The 14,402-nt window shown below is 46.3% G+C and overlaps 1 protein-coding gene across 7 annotated transcripts in view; it reads right to left on the bottom strand.

Moving 5' to 3' along the window:
- The window catches only part of Capn3 (calpain 3), a 45,549-nt gene that overhangs the window by 17,744 nt on the left and 13,403 nt on the right, over positions 1-14,402 (bottom strand). For 4 of the 7 annotated variants that reach the window (XM_036185554.1, XM_036185555.1, XM_036185556.1 and 1 more), the window contains exons 2-6: positions 5,465-5,534; positions 4,192-4,310; positions 2,422-2,555; positions 1,806-1,974; positions 507-650 (exon numbers count right to left, since the gene is read on the bottom strand). In XM_036185554.1, the coding sequence (XP_036041447.1) occupies positions 507-650; positions 1,806-1,974; positions 2,422-2,555; positions 4,192-4,310; positions 5,465-5,534 (636 nt within the window). The remainder of the gene's footprint in view (positions 1-506; positions 651-1,805; positions 1,975-2,421; positions 2,556-4,191; positions 4,311-5,464; positions 5,535-14,402) is intronic. The other 3 variants (XM_036185560.1, XM_036185561.1, XM_036185558.1) reach the window with 1 other exon arrangement.

Raw genomic sequence — 14,402 nt, 5'->3', positions numbered from 1 at the left:
ACTTTAAAAAAAACCCTAACTTTTCAATAACAACATTAGTAAGTAAATTATAACAATATGCACATTAGAATATTGTGCAGCTATTAAAATGATATAAAAGAATACTTAGTTACATTTAAAAAAATATGAATCTGACCAAAAATGAAAGAAAAACAGGCAGCAAAGATGTAACATATAATAAGACACAGTTTTAAAAACAAAAATATGGCTTAAGTATGTTCCCAGAAAGACCAGATACCAAATACTGGGCAGTAATCTTTAGGTGGGAAAATACAGGCTATTAATTTTCCTATGCTTTTTTGTATGGCTGAGTCCTTAAGTAACGTGTGCCTTCCAGGTAGGAGGATGTAAGCCCTGTAGGGCAAGGCCCTGCCTTCCTATGGGAGAGTAAACAAGGGGGGCAGGATTTGTTCTGTTGGCACTGGCTGCTCTGGGGAGTTGACTTCAGGGTGGGACATGTAGGTTATGGGGTGGTAGTCAGTTTTGACAGCTGGAGATGTACACACCCTTGACGGTCTGTCATCTGAGCCCCTGGGGTCGAGGTCTGAGTCTCTGAGGAGCGAGTTATCCATATTTCTCACCATCCGCGCAATCAACTCCCCCATGTTCAGACCAGAAGGAGAGGTTCCGTAAGTCATGTTGGTACCATCCTGAGGCCCGATGGGAAGGAAAGTGGAGAACCCAGGAAAGGGAGAGAGAGAGAGAGCAAACAAGGGGGCGGGGAGAAGGGAGTGACAGACAGAACAAAATAGAAGATATCAAGAGGGCACAAGAGCAGAAAAGATGCTGGAGGATGACAGGGAAGAGCACTCTCCTGTGTGGCATGACTGACAACCAAGCCTTCCTATCCACAGCGAGTGCTGGGAGAGAAAGGCAGGAGTTAGCTTGCCCCACCCCTTCCTCTGACATGGAGCTTCCCAGACAGCTAGTCCCAAAGCAGCCCTAGGGGAGGCCAGGCCAGGGTGGGTCCTCTCCCCGTTTCTGTCTCAGTTTATATCACCTTGATGCATTGAGAGAGGGACTCAGGGATGGTCCAGACATTAGCACACAGCCCAAGGACTGAGGTGAGGTCAAAGCTCTGTGGCTAGGGAGCGGCTGGCCATTTCTAAGAGAAACAGTGGGCATAGGTCCACAGCCAGAGATAAGGCTGGCTTTGGGGGCATGCTTGCGCTGAGCAGTCTGGACACAAGGGTCTCATCAGAGGATCCTCTAGACCTATTCCTAATTGAATTTTAGGGCTTGGAATGTCATTGCTCAGTCTTTTATTGAGAACTACCCCTTACCCCCAAGAATAAATTTCCCTTGAAAAACTGCCAATTTTAAAGTCAAGAAACATTCATGCTCTTTTTTTTTTTTTTTTTTTTTGAGCTGAGGATCGAACCTAGGGCCTTGCGCTTGCTAGGCAAGTGCTCTACCACTGAGCTAAATCCCCAACCCCCCACCCCCTTTTTTTTTTAAAAGTGGGATCTCACTATATATTCCAGATTGGCCCAGAAATAACAATCCTCCCGCCTCAACTTCTAAACTGCTGGAATTACTGGTAGTTCATTTTTTTTTTTTTAAATCATTTCTTTAGTGTAGGGTGGGACACATGCAGAAGTCAAATGATAAGTTGTAGAAGCCCATTCTCTTTCTACCATGAGGATCCCAAGGATCAAACTTAGGTCCTCAGGTTTAGTAGCAAATGCCCTTAGCAATGAGCCATCTTACCATTTGCTTCTTGCTTCTTAAAGGGAAACATTCACCCTACCCCAGAAGGAAGCTGTGTGTTGTTAAAAGTAAGGCTTCCCAGGAGGCAGACTTACATCAATGGAGCAGCCCATGAGGGACCCTCTCTCGATGGCTTTCCTCATGATCTTGTACATGTCACTGGGGGCATCCTTGATCTCAAAAAACTCCGTCACCCCGCCTGTGAAGTCCTCCATGGCTTCTGTGGTGTTCCCGCCTTTTAGGGCTTCATAGGAACCGTGGAGCCTTGGAGAGAGGACAAAAGCCAGTCCAGACTCTAGGAGTTTCAGCTAACTTAACCCAAGGCCACAGAATGCCAGGACCGCTGTCACCACGCTGTCCCCACTCCCCAAGGCCTTCTTCCACTGTCTGCTAGACCTAGCAGCAGAGGCGGTGTCTGAGGTAAGAGACACTGAGCTCTGGAGATGCAGTGAGCTGATGTAAGATTCGAAGCCCCATCAGGAAGGCAGGGTCAAAGAGCACACATCTCTGTTTCTCCTCATTCACTCTATATTTTTCAGATAGGGCTCCTACTGCCTGGACCTGATCTGAGGCTGACTCAGGGTCTTGGTTGAACACTACACATGAGCATGTATACACATGCCTGTTCCAACATGAGTGAGCCTCGGGCTGAATCCTCAAATCCACATCCCCCACCTGTAGCCTTGCCTCCCATCCTAGGCGTCGTCTTACTTAGCATAAGCCTTCTCCAGCAGAGCACTCCAGAACTCATTGCGGTGGTTGGATTTGGTGAAAACCAGCTGATTGTTGTATGTTGGCAGACAGTCATCAATAACCACATCTACCCAGTCTCCATAGCGCCAGAACTGTAAGAAATGAGAAGCACAGTCACACTCATAGACTGCCTTGACCCGAGTCCACATCCTGCAGCTCTGAGCCTCAGATACCATTACCCAGGCTTTGCAACTGAAGCTGGCTTTGGGGTGTGTGACTCTATCTCTAACTACACTGTGAGCTGCTGGAGGACAGAAACTACATACCATTTAGTGTCTGCCGAAAGCCCAGCCCAGTTCTGGGCACTCTGAATATCTTAGGAACTGAGACTTGCCTCCCTTGCTTACAGGCCTGGGAAAGTTCTGCTATAAGCCCTTTCATGTACCCCAAGTGATTGCTGTGTGTGCCCAGGACTGAGATCTCATGATGTTAGGTTGGGTTAACTTAAGCATTTCTCCCCCACCCCGTTTCCAGCCCAGAATTTGTCTCTACACCAAATGATCAGAACCCAGAAAAGTTCTAGCGGCTATATTAGTTCTAGAACCAATAATTTCAGGTCTGGGTCAAACTAACAACTAAATGCCCAGAAGACTAGATTTTTCTTACAGGGCCTAGAAAGGCAAGTGATAGACTTGGTGAAGATTCTGCTGTCAAGGGTACAGAGCATAGGAGCTGCAGTTCACGAACCAGGGATCCCAGTAAAAAACCCAAAGGACCTCACCACTTTCAGAGCAAGCATCTTAAGAGTGTGTTTGAGGGGGCTGCTAGAGGGCAAAAATAGACACACAGGCCAGAAGACAGAATGCCTTCCTCCTGCCCTTTCTGGGGCACAGTGGAAAGTGTGTAAAGTCAGGGCACAGATAAACAGCTGCTTCCTCACAAGCTTGTAGCTAGTGTAGCAGACCCTTAATTGGAGAGGAAATGATAAGCTTGCCTCACCAATGACCACAAATGCCAGGTGACATATTAAAGATCACAAAACAGTAGGCTAGAGAGATGGCTCAGCAGGTAGACACACTGGATGCCAAGCCTGATGGTTTGAGTTTGATTCCTGGGACCCACATACAACAGGAACAGATGAGAGTAGACACAGGTATGACAGACAACACACACATACATCAGATACCACACAGGCAACAAGGACAGACTAATCACACATATACAACAGACAGACTACACCAGCTGGTGGCAGAGAGAAAGAAAGAAAGAAGGAAGGAAGGAAGGAAGGAAGGAAGGAAGGAAGGAACAAAGGAGGAAGGAAGGAAGGGAGGAAGAAAGAAGAAAGAAGAAAGAAAGAAAGAAAGAAAGAAAGAAAGAAAAAGAAAGAAAGAAAGAAAGAAAGAAAGAAAGAGAACAAAACAGACAGACTACAGACAGGTCAATAACCACAGACAGGAACAGACAGAAGACACACAGGGACCCAAGAGAAAGTTACTTTGTTTTCATTCCTTAATGCAAGGTGGAACATTTCCAGGCTTTCTCTGAGGTTATTTTTTTTTTTAAGATTTATTTATTATGTATACAGTGTTCTGCCTGCATATCAGAAGAGGGCGCCAGATCTCATTACAGATGGTTGTGAGCCACCATGTGGTTGCTGGGAATTGAACTCAGGACCTCTGGAAGAGTAGCCAGTTCTCTTAAACGCTGAGCCATCTCCAGCCCTGAGGTTATCTTTATTGCATCACCCGAGGCCTGGCTGTTATCTCAAACACATGCTCATTTGCTCACCTGGAAATGGAAGATCCCTGCATAGTTTTCTGTGAAACTTTGATCATGGGGTATAACTCGGAAAAGCAGCCGCTCATTCAGGGTCAGGCAGGCAATGGCTGCCAGAAACCAGCAGTCCCCTGCAGGTAAACACAGACCTAATGAGTCAGGTGGGGGCTGCCACTCTGGGAAGAGAAGGCCCAGCCCCTGCCAGGAGTTAGTTCCCCATTGCTGAAGGTGGGATGCTCAGGCTGCCCACTGCCCTACTTCCTGTCTGCCCTCACCAGGTGGGAGCCCTGGCTAGGAGAGTGAAGAACAGGGAAACTCATTCTCTCAGGACTGGATATTTTCCTAAGGTCAACTGATACCTCCTTTTACAAAGGAGACTCATGCCTTTCTTGGAGACAGAGCAGTGGGAGATCATGGCTGCCCTCTGTGTTTGCAAAGTGAGCCCATTTTCCCTTCTGCCATTAAGAAAAACATTGTTACAGAGAGCCATCAGCTAAGCAGATGTGCATCATCTAGCTGCCCCAGGACCAGTCTACAAAGAGCACTGAGGCTGGTAAAGGAACATACCTGGTGCCCAGACAGTCCCACATCTACTACTCAGGACACAGGCTAGCTGCCACCCTGCTGGTAAGGAAAGGCTGTCAACTGTCCAAGCCACTTATCTCCCTCCTTTGAATCGGCCAGCCCGTCCTTGGAAGCAGTGTATTGGTTTGAAGGGCTCAGAGTTCAGTTTGTCCACACTCTCCAGGCAGTGTCCCTTAGGTGCCTGGAAGCCCCAACACCCATGATGTCCTCAGCCTCTCTTTCTGGAACAAACTAAGCTGATGCTTTTCAGCTGTTCTTGCCCTTTTTTGCGGGGGAGGGGTGTGGAGTTCTAAATTGTCTTTCAGTGATTTCTCCAACTTCCCTTCACAGAGCTTGCCCACGGTCTGCCCCAGGGAAGATGCTTCCAGAACAAAAGGTAGTAGAAGAAGGACCGTGCAACAGCCAAGCTGACAGGCCAACAGAACCTGGGCCTCTCCTCATGGCAAATGCCACCTCCGTTCAAAGGCTCTTTTAGTGTGGAGATGTCTATGATGACCCAAGTTTGACCTCCAGATCCTACACAGAAGGAAAACACTGTCCCCCACAAGTTGTTCTCTGACCTTCACAGGTGTGTGCCATGGTGTGTGGGTGTACACACACACACACACACACACACACACACACACACACACTTACCATCTTGCACCTGTTAACTAGCCCTGAGTCATCTGGCAGGCCATGGGTAGAGGGAGTTGCTTACCTAGATCTCCTTGGCAGATGTCAGTCCTGTTGGCTCCACCAATGATAAATCGAGGATTCTCACAGATTTCCTGTGGAACAAAAACGAAACAACCAGGAAATGCTGGTAACCGTAGGGGTTCCGGGCTGACCGGATGGCGCACTGCCCTGGTACCATGCATGGGCTTTACACTCACTGACCCTTACGCTTCCACAGCCAGCCCTGTGTGTGGAACACACACACTTCTTTTTCAAACCAGAGAGCTGAAGCGTGGAAATTGGGTGTATTGGTGCACATCTGTAATCCCCACACTGGAGGGGCTGAGGCAGGAGCATGGCTAGTTCAAGGTCAGCCTGGGTGACGTAGGGAGACCCTGTCTTAAGGTGAACAATAAACAGCTGAGGATCAGAGAAAGCAATGTACCTTGAGAAGTGGGGAAAGTGAGAGAAGAACTCTGGCTTTTGTTTTTTCAAAACAGGGGAAAGAATGCTAGAGTCAGCATCTGACCAGTGTCCACAGGGCTTGGCAGTCTGGGAAGCAGACAGTAAATCTGGTGAGAGCTTCACCTGCCCCCTCCCGGTTTATTGGAAGGGGCAAATCCACTCAGAGCAGCAACAGTGGCAGCTGGAGATGCCAAGCCCACCTTGCACACATCCATAGCCAGCAGAGGGCGCTCTTGATTTCATTCAGTGTTGGCCGGGTTTTTTTTTGTTTTTTGGTTTTTTTTTTGTACTTTTAAGCTAATTAAAAATTCAGTGTTTTGGGTTGGGGATTTAGCTTAGTGGTAGAGTGCTTGCCCAGCAAGCGCAAGGCTCAAAAGAAAGAAAAAATTCGGTGTTTTGATTTTAATGTTGTTCTTCACAGCTTCAAGAAACCTTGTTCTGTGCTGGCTAGTTTTATGTCAACTCAACACAAGCTAGAGTTATCTGAAAGGAAGGATCCTCAATTGAGAAAATGTCTCCATAAGATCCGGCTGTAGGGCATTTTCTTAATTAGTAATTGATGGGGGAGGGCCTGGCCCATTGTGGGTGGTGACACCTCTGGGCTTGTGGTCCTGGGTTCTATAAGAAAGCAGGCTGAGCAAGCTTGTAAGCAGCAGTCCTCTATGGCCTCAGCGTCAGCTTTTGCCTCTCTCTAGGCTTGTAGGGTAAAAGGGGCCAATGAAAGTACACCCTGGCCCTGAGACCAGAGCCAAGGAAACATACCCTGCCCCTAACCAGCTCAGGAATTGAAATCCAACCAATCCCAGAGCTTGAAGCCCAGCCAATCTCTGAGCTTGTCCCAAGCTCAGTAAATGAGATCCTAGCAATCCCCACCCTGAAAATCTCCACCTTGGAAAGCTCCATCCCTAAGAAACCCTATATAAGTCCTGTACCTGTTCAGTTTGGGGCTGCCCTTTTTCCACCCTGGCAAAGGCCGCCACTCTCCTGGATTCCTCCCTCCCAACATATCTCTTTTTTTTTGGTTTTTCGAGACAGGGTTTCTCTGTGTAGCTTTGTGCCTTTCCTGGATCTCGCTCTGTAGACCAGGCTGGCCTCGAACTCACAAAGATCCACCTGCCTCTGCCTCCTGAGTGCTGGGATTAAAGGCGTGCGCCACCATCGCCAAGCTCCCAACATATCTCTTGAGTGGGGCTTGTAATGACTTTCTTTCTCCAGAGCAGAGATGTAACAGTTCTCGCTGGAGCACCACAGAACTGCTATGTTTCTGTGGGAAAACTCCCTTAGCAGAGCAGAACTGTAAGAGCTCTGGAGGAGCAAGGGCAGAGCAGAACTTCAACACTTCGGCTGAGGAAACTTTCCCTTGCTGGAGCAGAATTGTTACATTCAGGGGAAGCTGAGCAGAGCTGTACCGTTTCTCTGGGGCAGAGCTGTGATGACCTCACTGGGGAAACCCTCCCCTGCAGGAGCAGAGCTGTGACACTTGCATTAGGGAAATCTTTCCCAGAGCAAGGACTGTAATGCTTTGCTGGGGAAACTGTCCCCCACCGGAACAGAGCTGTAACACTTCTGCTGGAATGGATACCTGTCCTTTCTCAGCTGTAGGTATTCCTTGGCTTCTGACCACAAGGATACCTTTTCCTTCAGAGCTGTGACACAAGGTTCCTTGCCTGTTTGAGTTCCTGCCTTGACTTCCCTCAGTGATGGACTATCACCTGGAATTGTAAACTGAAATAAGCCCTTTCCTCCCCAAATTGCCTTGGTTACCGTGTTTCATCACAGCAATAGAAACCCTGACTAACATGTTCTCTCTTTTTCCTTCTTGCTATTTCCTGTCTTTCTCCCTCCTCACAACCACACACTTCTCCCACGTGAGCTGAGGCCCCCACAGTCGAGGATGCCTCCTTCTTCCTACATGGGAAGTTGCATTAATCACACCAACCCCTCCTGGTGTGACGACACTGAATACTGAGGAGTATAAACCAGTGACACCAGGATTGAAGTGTTCTATTGGGTGGGAAGGTGCTGGGATGAAGTAAACTCAGAGTATAACTGTTTGAAAGCCGTTTTGATGAAAGAACCATAAAATGTTTCACACAATTAAAGGTAGAGTTAAAAAAATAAGTTTAAAAAGCAGTCTGTAAAAGTTGAAACCAAACACAAAAAGGGACTTAAGTACATAACAAGTTGATATGACCTAAACATACACATAAATGGAGTTACTTCAAGTGACTTCAAATACAAATTTCGGTTATTTATCTCTTTGGGGATCTATCCTGAGGACAAAAGTCTAAATCCATAAAGAAATAATCAAGTGCTAGAGACGTATGTGGTAGAGTGTTCGCCTAACAAGCACAAAGATCTGAGTTGGATCCTCAGTGCTACATAAACCTGTAGTGGTGGTGAGAGCCTGTAACCACAGGCTCAGCAGGTAGAGGCCGGAGCAGGAGTTCAAGGTCATCCTCAGCTACATAGCAAGCGTGGTCTATGAGAAACTATGTATTTTGAGAAGACAAGGATACTTGCATTATTTCAGAACTTTGACACATTATATAGGTGATAAAACAAATAAGAATTTTGATAGTTGTCATTAAGAACTAAGGTTTTTGTTTTGTTTTGTTTTGTTTCCAAGACAGGAGCTCTCTGTGTAACAGCTCTGGCTGTCCTGGAACTTGATTTGTAGACCAGGCTAGCCTTGAACTCACAGAGATCTGCCTGCCTCTGCCACCTGAGTGCTGGGATTAAAGGTGTGTGCCACCACCGCCTGTCAGACTTTTTTTTGTTAGTATAAAAGAAAACATAAAATGATAAAGTAGGGGCTGGAGAGGTGACGTAGTGGCTAAGAGTACTTGTGTTCTTGCAGAACAATGAAGTTCAGTTTCTAGCATACGTATCTAGTGGCTCACAACCCCCTGTAAGACTCAGCAGCACCCACATGCATGTTGGCACACACACACACTTCTTTTTAGAAAACTCTTACAATGTTAAAGTTAAATTTATTAATAGTTTATTTTTTTTAATCTTCCTAAAAATAATTTCTGTTTCCATGCACTGGGAATGAACAAGGACTGGTGATGTGGTCCTGCATTAGAGGGCTTACCTAATATGTGCAAAGCCCTGGGTTTAATCCCCGTACCACCAACATACCACAAGCCAAGAAGGAATAACAATAGACAGACAGCAGTGATTCTGAGGAAGGCGAGCAAAGCAACGGAACAGAACAAACACTGCAAGCGGTGATTCCAAACACCTTTCCCAAAGAACAGGCTTGGCACTGTGAGCTCAAAGAGCTGGTAGGTTACTAAGAATGGCAAGCCAGCATGGTCAACAGGAAACCATTCTAGATCATCACTGGACTTAACATAGCACCTGTCCACAGCTGATGGTGGACAGGCACTTGGCACGAGGTGATGATGTAACAGTCTCTGTGGCTGAGGGAGGGGCTGCAGGGGAACTAACAAATGCTAAGCTACACAGCTGTAACATGTGCAGAGCGCCTAGATCAGTCCCATGCAAGCTCTCTGGTTGGCGGTTCAGTCTCTGTGAGGTCCTATGAGCCCAAAGTTAATTGTTTCTGTGGGTTTTCTTGTGGTGTCCTTGGCCTCTCTGGATCCCATTCAAAAACAATGCTTTATGCCCGAAGACTGGCCCAATGCATTTAAGATACTGAAGAGAACAAAGTGTTTGGTTGGAACCTCCAGCTCACCCAGCTGTTTGGGTGGGAGCTCCACCTCAACCCTTGGCACTTGGCATCTCTATACCCAAAGAGTCTGGAATGTTTGGAAGGAGTCTGGTGGAAGATCCACCTCAACTCCCCTTCCCATCTCTTCCCCTAAACCCGCCCACCAAACACAGCTCCTCCCCCAGGGAGGCTCAGGACCACTTCCACAGGGGATCTCTAAGCGGCATCCCAGGTGTCCCTGTCTCCTCTCTGAGGGGCGGGGGGGGGGGGGGGGGGGTGGGAATCACCCAGGAACATTTACACCTGAGCTTTTCTAATTTGGTCTGATTCGGTTTGCTGCGTCGGCGGAGAGGCCTTCAGGAGGCCTAAACCTTATCACCAGCACCATCCCGGAAGCCCCATTCCTCTCTCTCTCTCTCTCTCTCTCTCTCTCTCTCTCTCTCTCTCTTTCCAAACCTTGCCTGCTCAGAGAGCTCTGAAAGAAGGAAAGGCACCAAAAGGCCCAGCATTGCATTCTTGGTGGCCACTGCAGCTTCCTCCCCTGAAGTTGCCAGCTGCCCAAGCCCCCACCTAACGTGTTCAGCTTTCGACGGTACTTGGGCACAAACCCAGCTGGTGGCGGACACACCATTACCCCTTGCCTACAACCTATAGAGTCTCCCTGCTTTCGTTTCTGAGCGCAGCCCCTCCAGCCTCAAACTCTGGGACTGGGAGTTTCTTTGCTCAAATAAACCTGTTGTTATACTTCAATTTGGCTTGATTTGGCTTACTGCGTTGGCGGAGAAATCTATTACTGGGGACAGAAAACCTATTACAAAAGTGAACCAAGGATTTAGAATGAAACAAAATCTTCCTCCAAGAGCACAGGAATAAGTAAATAAATGTAATGACAAAAATTTAAAGCCCACTAAAACCAAGCAACCAAACAGAAACCCTAGCTGATGGTTAGAAGGGAGAAGGTACAACATGTAATTTATTGCCTGTTATGTTCAACACCTACTTACAATTACTTTGCACATGGGCTGAGGATGCAGCTCAGTTGGTAGAAAGCTTACTTTGCATACATGAAGCCCTGCATTTGATTTCCAGTTTCCCATAAATGGGGTGTAGTGTAACATACCTGTCATCACAGCACTTGGGAGGAAGAAGCAGGAGGATCAAAAGTTCAGGTTGCCGGTTTTGCTGAAGGAGGTGGAAGCAGGAGGATCACGAGTTCAAGGCCAGCCTGGGCTACACATTTTTTTTTTTTTTTTTGAGACAGGGTTTCTCTGTAGCTTTGCACCTTTCCTGGACTAGCTCTGTAGACCAGGCTGGCCTTGAACTCACAGAGATTCACCTGCCTCTGCCTCCTGAGTGCTGGGATTACAGGCTACACATTTTTGGCCGGGTGTTGGTGGCACACGCCTTTAATCCCAGCACTCGGGAGGCAGAGGCAGGCGGATCTCTGTGAGTTTGAGGCCAGCCTGGTCTACAGAGTGAGTTCCAGGAAAGGCTCCAAAGCTACACAGAGAAACTCTGTCTCAAAAAACAAAAACAAAAACAAAAAAAGTTGGAGCCATCCTTGGCAGTACAGTGAGTTTGAGGCCACTTTGGGATACAGGAGACCCTTTCCCAAAAACAAAACAGGGGCTGGCTGGAGAGATGGCTCAGCGATTAAGAGCACTTGTTACTCTTGCAGAGGACCTGGATTTGATTTTCAGCACCCACACAGTAGCTCACAGCTGTCTGTAACTCTAGTCCCAGGAACTTCAGTACCCCTTGAAGGAAGGGGCATAAATGGTGCACACACACACATGCAGACAAATAACTCACACACATGAAATAAAACTAGGAAATAAAATAAATATTTAAAAAAAAAATCAGTATAGAGCTTCTTAAAAAAACTAAAAAGAAATTACAACGTGACTACTTATAGGTATACATACTTGCGGGAATCTAAACAAGAATATCACAGCGATTCCTGTGGTATTTGTCATGGCACTGTTCACAACAGCTAAATGATAGAAGCAGCCTAGACGGTCAGCAACAAAAGAAGGTGTTAAGAACATGTGGTATATATTACAACAGAATCTTTGTTGTTGTTTTTCAGAGACAGGTTTCTCTGTGTAGTCTTGGCTGTCCTGGACCTCGCTCTGTAGACCAGGCTAACCTCAAACACACAGAGATCCACCTGCCTCTGCCTCCCAAGTGCTGGGATTGCAGGCGTGTGCCACCACTACGCTCAGCTGTACAACAGAATCTTATTCAACCAACAAAAAGAATGAAATCTGGGCCAGTGAGAATGCTCAGCAGGTGAAGGCAATGCCTGCCTAGCCTGATGACATGAGCTGAATACCCAGAACCCACATGGTGAAAGGAAAGAATCTCTCCTGTGAGCTGCTCTTCGACCTCCACACACATGTCATGGCACACACCTCCCCATACATACATACATACATACTTATTTATTATATATATTTATAAATATGTATATTAAATTTTTTAAAAGAAAGAGATTATGTCATTTGCAGCAAAATAGAACTGGTGAATGTCACGCTAAACAAAGTAAGATAGAATTAAAAAAACACAAGTCTTGCATGTTTTCTCTTAAATGGAAAATCTAGGTTTAAAAGACAGGATGGGGATTGTGTTTCTCGGTTGGCAGAAGGCTTGCACAGCATGCAGGAAGCTCTGGGTTCACCCCAGTGCTGTATAAACTGGATGCGATGGTCCAGTAAATCTTCAAAATAAGTAAAGTGCGTTTATACAAGAGAATTGGTGAATGATGGAGCCTTTCCCTGGGCTCTGGGACTCTGCTGGCCTCCTCCAAACCACCAAGTGTCTTCCCACATGGGGAAGCCAGAAGAACAAAAGCCTGCTGTCACAACTACTGTGATATATATAAAACACATAGGCAAGGTCATTTCAGTTAGTTACTACTCATCAAAACGAATAAAGGGTCTTGAAAAAGTTAAAAAAAAAAAACAACAGGTGGAAGTAGGAAGGTGAGATAGGCATGGTGGTGCATGCCTCTAGTCCCTGACCTGGGTAAGTGGAGGCAGAGGGCAAGGAGCTGGGTTGTTTTTGGCTACATACCGGCCTGGGCTCCTGAGATCTGTCTCAAAAAGCCAAAAATTTTTTTCGAAGTTTGGTTCTTTTTGTTAATTTTTGTTTGTTTGTTTGTTTTTGTTTTTCAAGATAGAGTTTCTTTGTATATCTCTGGCTGTCCTGGAACTCATTTTGTAGAACAGACTGGCCTCAAACTCAGAGATCTGCCTGCCTCTGCTTCCAGAGTGCTGGGATCAAAGGTGGGTGCTATCATGGTCTAGCATGTAAGTTTTAAAAAGAAAAGAAAGTACAAGGGCAATTATATGGGAAGAGGGGGGATAGCCATGGGAGGGGGAAGAGAAAAACAAGAAAGAGTAATGGGGGATAAATATTAACCAAGTGAAACATATACATTATGAAAATCCATCTTTTCAGTGTGCGCATGTGGAGACTAGAGGTCAACCTTGGGTGTCATACCCCAAGTTCTTTCCATTGTGGTTTTCAAGAACAGCCAGACTCAGGGATCCACTCATCTCTGCTTCTCCAGTTTTGGGATTAGAAGTATTTCCCACCACGTCAGGATTTTAAAAATAAGTTCTGGGGATTGATCTCAGGTCGTCATGTTTGTACATCAAACACTGTACCGACCAAGCGATCTCCTCAGTCCTCACTTTTGCTTTGATGCTTGACTGGTCCACACACACTGTCTCCAGTATGGTTGACTCTAAGATTGGAGCAGGAATTATACCAGATAAACCTGGAGCATCTTGTAATGGTTCAAAACCAGAATGTTCTCAAGAAGATTTGAAAACCAACCAACCAACCCAGGGCTTTGGGTACATAGATACAGGAGCCAACTGAGAACTTCCACTGACTGTAGCTGGGATGATGGGGAATGGTACAATAACTCAAAATGAACGACAAATATGCATGAGTCCATATTGTTATAAATGACTGCACACACACACACACACACACACACACACACACACACACACACACACACAGAATGCAGGCCACACTCTCATGCAGAATTATCATCCATAATTTTTGAGACACTTGGCACTCAAAGCAGTGGAAGGTAACTTTCCATTCTTTAAGTGTGGGCTTATGCTTAGGCTATAGCTTCTGAGAAGAAAAGGAGGGGAAAAGAAACTTCACAGTACAGAAACTAGACGGACATTCAGCCTGGCTATCAAGGTCAACATCATAGCGAAGAGGCATGTTTACAGTCTGTGCCTTCAGTATGTGTTGTGATGAGAAGGTACTTGACCTCTGTGGTCAGCCTCCTCTAAACACATAAGCCCAGGGCTGGAGAGATGGCTCAGTGCTTAAAATCACTTGCTGTTCTTGCAGAGGACCCTGTTCATGAAGTTCCCGGTATTCACATGGCAGCTCACAATGGTCTGTAGCTCCAATTATAAGGGCTTTAGTGCCCTCTTCTGGCCTCCAGGAGTACTGCATACATGTGGGGTACATACATGTGTGCAAGCAAGACACTCATACACATAAAATAAAAATAAAAAATTTAAAAATAAACAAACAATTACATAAACCCAGTCTAGTCAGGAGAAAAGTAGAGACAGATGCCAACTGAAAGGCATTTTACAAAATGCCTCACTAGTGCTCTGTGAAACTGTGCAGCAAGCACATCAGGAACAAGGAGAACCTGAGAGGGGAGGCTGAGGAGACACGACACCTAAGCGAATGTGGAAGGGAGGAGTCTTGGAACATAAAACGACAGTAGGCAAACCCTAAGGAAAGAAAGTGCGGACATCGTTTTCAATGACACACCAATATTGGTTATTGA

Source organism: Onychomys torridus, chromosome 4 (assembly GCF_903995425.1).
Source record: "Onychomys torridus chromosome 4, mOncTor1.1, whole genome shotgun sequence".
Lineage (NCBI taxonomy): Eukaryota > Metazoa > Chordata > Mammalia > Rodentia > Cricetidae > Onychomys > Onychomys torridus.
Note: the sequence above shows the minus strand (reverse complement) of the source record. Positions and strands in the feature narration are given on the sequence as shown.